The 2,495-nt window shown below is 50.5% G+C and overlaps 2 protein-coding genes across 2 annotated transcripts in view; both read right to left on the minus strand.

Moving 5' to 3' along the window:
- EMH_0012670 (uncharacterized protein) overlaps positions 1-815 on the minus strand; it is a gene marked incomplete at both ends in the record, with an annotated part of 1,015 nt that extends 200 nt beyond the window's left edge. Inside the window, 3 exons of the mRNA XM_013499593.1 lie at positions 1-189; positions 400-679; positions 813-815. Coding sequence (XP_013355047.1) covers positions 1-189; positions 400-679; positions 813-815 — 472 coding nt within the window. The remainder of the gene's footprint in view (positions 190-399; positions 680-812) is intronic.
- Positions 816-1,623: 808 nt separating this feature from the next.
- Positions 1,624-2,495, minus strand: part of EMH_0012680 (uncharacterized protein) — a gene marked incomplete at both ends in the record, with an annotated part of 8,905 nt that continues 8,033 nt past the window's right edge. Inside the window, 2 exons of the mRNA XM_013499594.1 lie at positions 1,624-2,253; positions 2,417-2,493. Of these exons, the coding sequence (XP_013355048.1) occupies positions 1,624-2,253; positions 2,417-2,493 (707 nt within the window). The remainder of the gene's footprint in view (positions 2,254-2,416; positions 2,494-2,495) is intronic.

A 2,495-nucleotide genomic window follows, 5' to 3' on the forward strand; every position in this document is an offset into this window, starting at 1 on the left:
GCTGCTGCTGCTGCTGCTGGTGTGTTGTAGAGTAGAAAGGTAATAAAGAAAAGTTGCAGTGGGGGGAGAACCAGCTGCTGCTGGCGGGGACAGAAGGAGACACAAAACCCCCCGGGGCCTCAGCTGTCTCCTCGCTGTCTCCTGCTAGCAGCGGGTTGCTGCAGCAGTAAGACGGGGGGCCAGGTAAACCTATACACACAAACCCTAAACCCTAAACCCTAAACCCTAAACCCTAAACCCTGATTTAGAAGATACGCACGAAGAAGGGCGATCGGCAGATGCTTCTTAGTGCTACACAACTAACAACAGCAACAGCAGCAGCAGCAGCAACAGCAGCAGCAGCAGCAACAGCAGCAGCAGCAGCAACAGCACAATCACCACCACCACCACCACCCGCACCACCATCATCATCATCATCACCATCATCATCATCACCATCACCATCATCAGCAGCAGCAGCAGCAGCAGCAGCAGCATCAGCAGCAGTAGCAACAGCAGCATCATCATCATCAGCAGCAACAGAAGCAGCACCACCATCATCATCATCATCATCATCAGCAGCAGCAGCATCACCATCGTCATCATCAGCAGCATCAGCAGCAGCAGCAGCAGCAGCAGCAGCAGCATCCGCAGCAGCAGCAGCAGCAGCAGCAGCAGCGTACCCATGAGTAGATGAGCTCTATAGATAAGGGGCAACTGTCTCCTTTTATATGGGAGCTGTATTTCTCTGAGTTTTCTCCGCAAAAGGAGACACTTTCTTTCTTTATAAAAAAAGGAGACACCTCGCTCCTCCTCTATTGCACGCAGCTCACCATACACACCAATGCTAGCCTGCTCCATCCTGCAGCACCAGCACCAGCAGCAGCAGCAGCAGCAGCAGCAGCAGCAGCAGCGGTGGCGAAAGCAGCAGCAGCAGCAGCAGCGGTGGCGGCAGCAGCAGCAGCAGCAGCAGAGAGAAACAAAAAGGAGGTTGTTCATGTATGCAGGACACAAACAAAAACAATAAAAAATAAAACAAAGAAAAGAGAAATAAAAACAATAAAAAATAAAACAAAGAAAGAAAGACAAAAACAATAAAAAATAAAATAAAAAAGACAACAAAAACAATTAACTCAGCAGGGAAACAGAGACACTAAACAACAAAAAAGAAACAAAAAAGAAACAAAAAGGAGACAAAAAGGAGACAAAAAGGAGACAAAAAGGAGACAAAAAGGAGACAAAAAGGAGACAAAAAGGGAGACACAAAACAACACCACCAACAACAACATATCTCCTCTCCCTGGGATCGTCTCCCTGGGATCGTCTCCTCTGGGATCGTGTGTGGGGTCGTCTCCCTGGGATGGTGTGTGTGGGATCGTGTGTGTGGGATCGTCTCCTCTGGGACCGTGTGTGGGGTGTTGGGATCGTGTGTGGGGTGTTGTGTGGGGTGTTGGGATCGTGTGTGGGGTGGTGTGTGGGGTGGTGTGTGGGGTGTTGGGATCGTGTGTGGGGTGTTGGGATCGTGTGTGGGGTGGTGTGTGGGGTGCTGGGATCGTGTGTGGGGTGGTGTGTGGGGTGTTGGGATCGTGTGTGTGGGGTGTTGGGATCGTGTGTGGGGTGTTGGGATCGTGTGTGTTTTATTTCTTACTCATCAGTGATGTGTTGGAACGCATCAGCTATGCGTCTGCTTTCCTTAACGAAGAACGTTGCTGCTGCTTTTTCTTTTTTTGTTTTTAGTGGGGGCAGCAGCAGCAGCTGTCTTTGGTGCTGCAGTCTCCTTTTTATTATTCTCTCCTTTTGCTGCACTGTTAGCTCATCTGCACGCATTCTTGCTGCTGCTGCTGCTGCAGCTTCTCCTGCTGCTGCTGCTGCTTCGGCTGCTGCTCCTGATGCTGCTGCTGCGGGGGGAGAGTCCTCCTCTTCTTCTGTCCACAGATCGTCCTCCTCCTGCTGCTGCTGCTGCTGCTGCTGTTGCTGCTGCTGCTGCTGCTGCTGCTGCTGCTGCTGCAGTTTGCGTTTCCTGCGATCTGCTGCTGCTTGCTGCAGCAGCAACATTTTTTTAGCTTTTGCTGCTGCTGCTCTTCTCGCTCTTCTCGCTTTTATAGTTCTTTTGGGGATCCACCATCTGTGTTGTTTGTGTAGCTGCTGCTGCTGCTGCTGTCTTGCTGCTGCTGCTGCTGCTGCTGCTGCTTGTTTCTCTAGTACGGGATCACACGGCTGCTGCCTGTCTCCTTCAGCAGCAAACATGGCCATAGACAAACGAAAGCGTTGCTGCTGCAGCACAGCAGCAGCACGAACCCATTTATTATATATTTTTCTTTCTTTTTGTCTTTTTTCTTTTTCTTTTTTATATAAAACAGAAGCAGCAGAGACAGGAGGAGACAGTAAGCTCAAACCCTTAAAAAATTCTTCTTTATCTGGCGCACACAAAGACAACACAGATTCCTTTCTCCTCCTGCTGCTGCTGCTGCTGCTGCTGCTGCTGCTGCTGCTGCTGCTGCTGCTGCTGCTGCTGC

This window comes from Eimeria mitis, genomic scaffold (genome assembly GCF_000499745.2).
Source record: "Eimeria mitis Houghton genomic scaffold, Emh_scaff447, whole genome shotgun sequence".
Lineage (NCBI taxonomy): Eukaryota > Apicomplexa > Conoidasida > Eucoccidiorida > Eimeriidae > Eimeria > Eimeria mitis.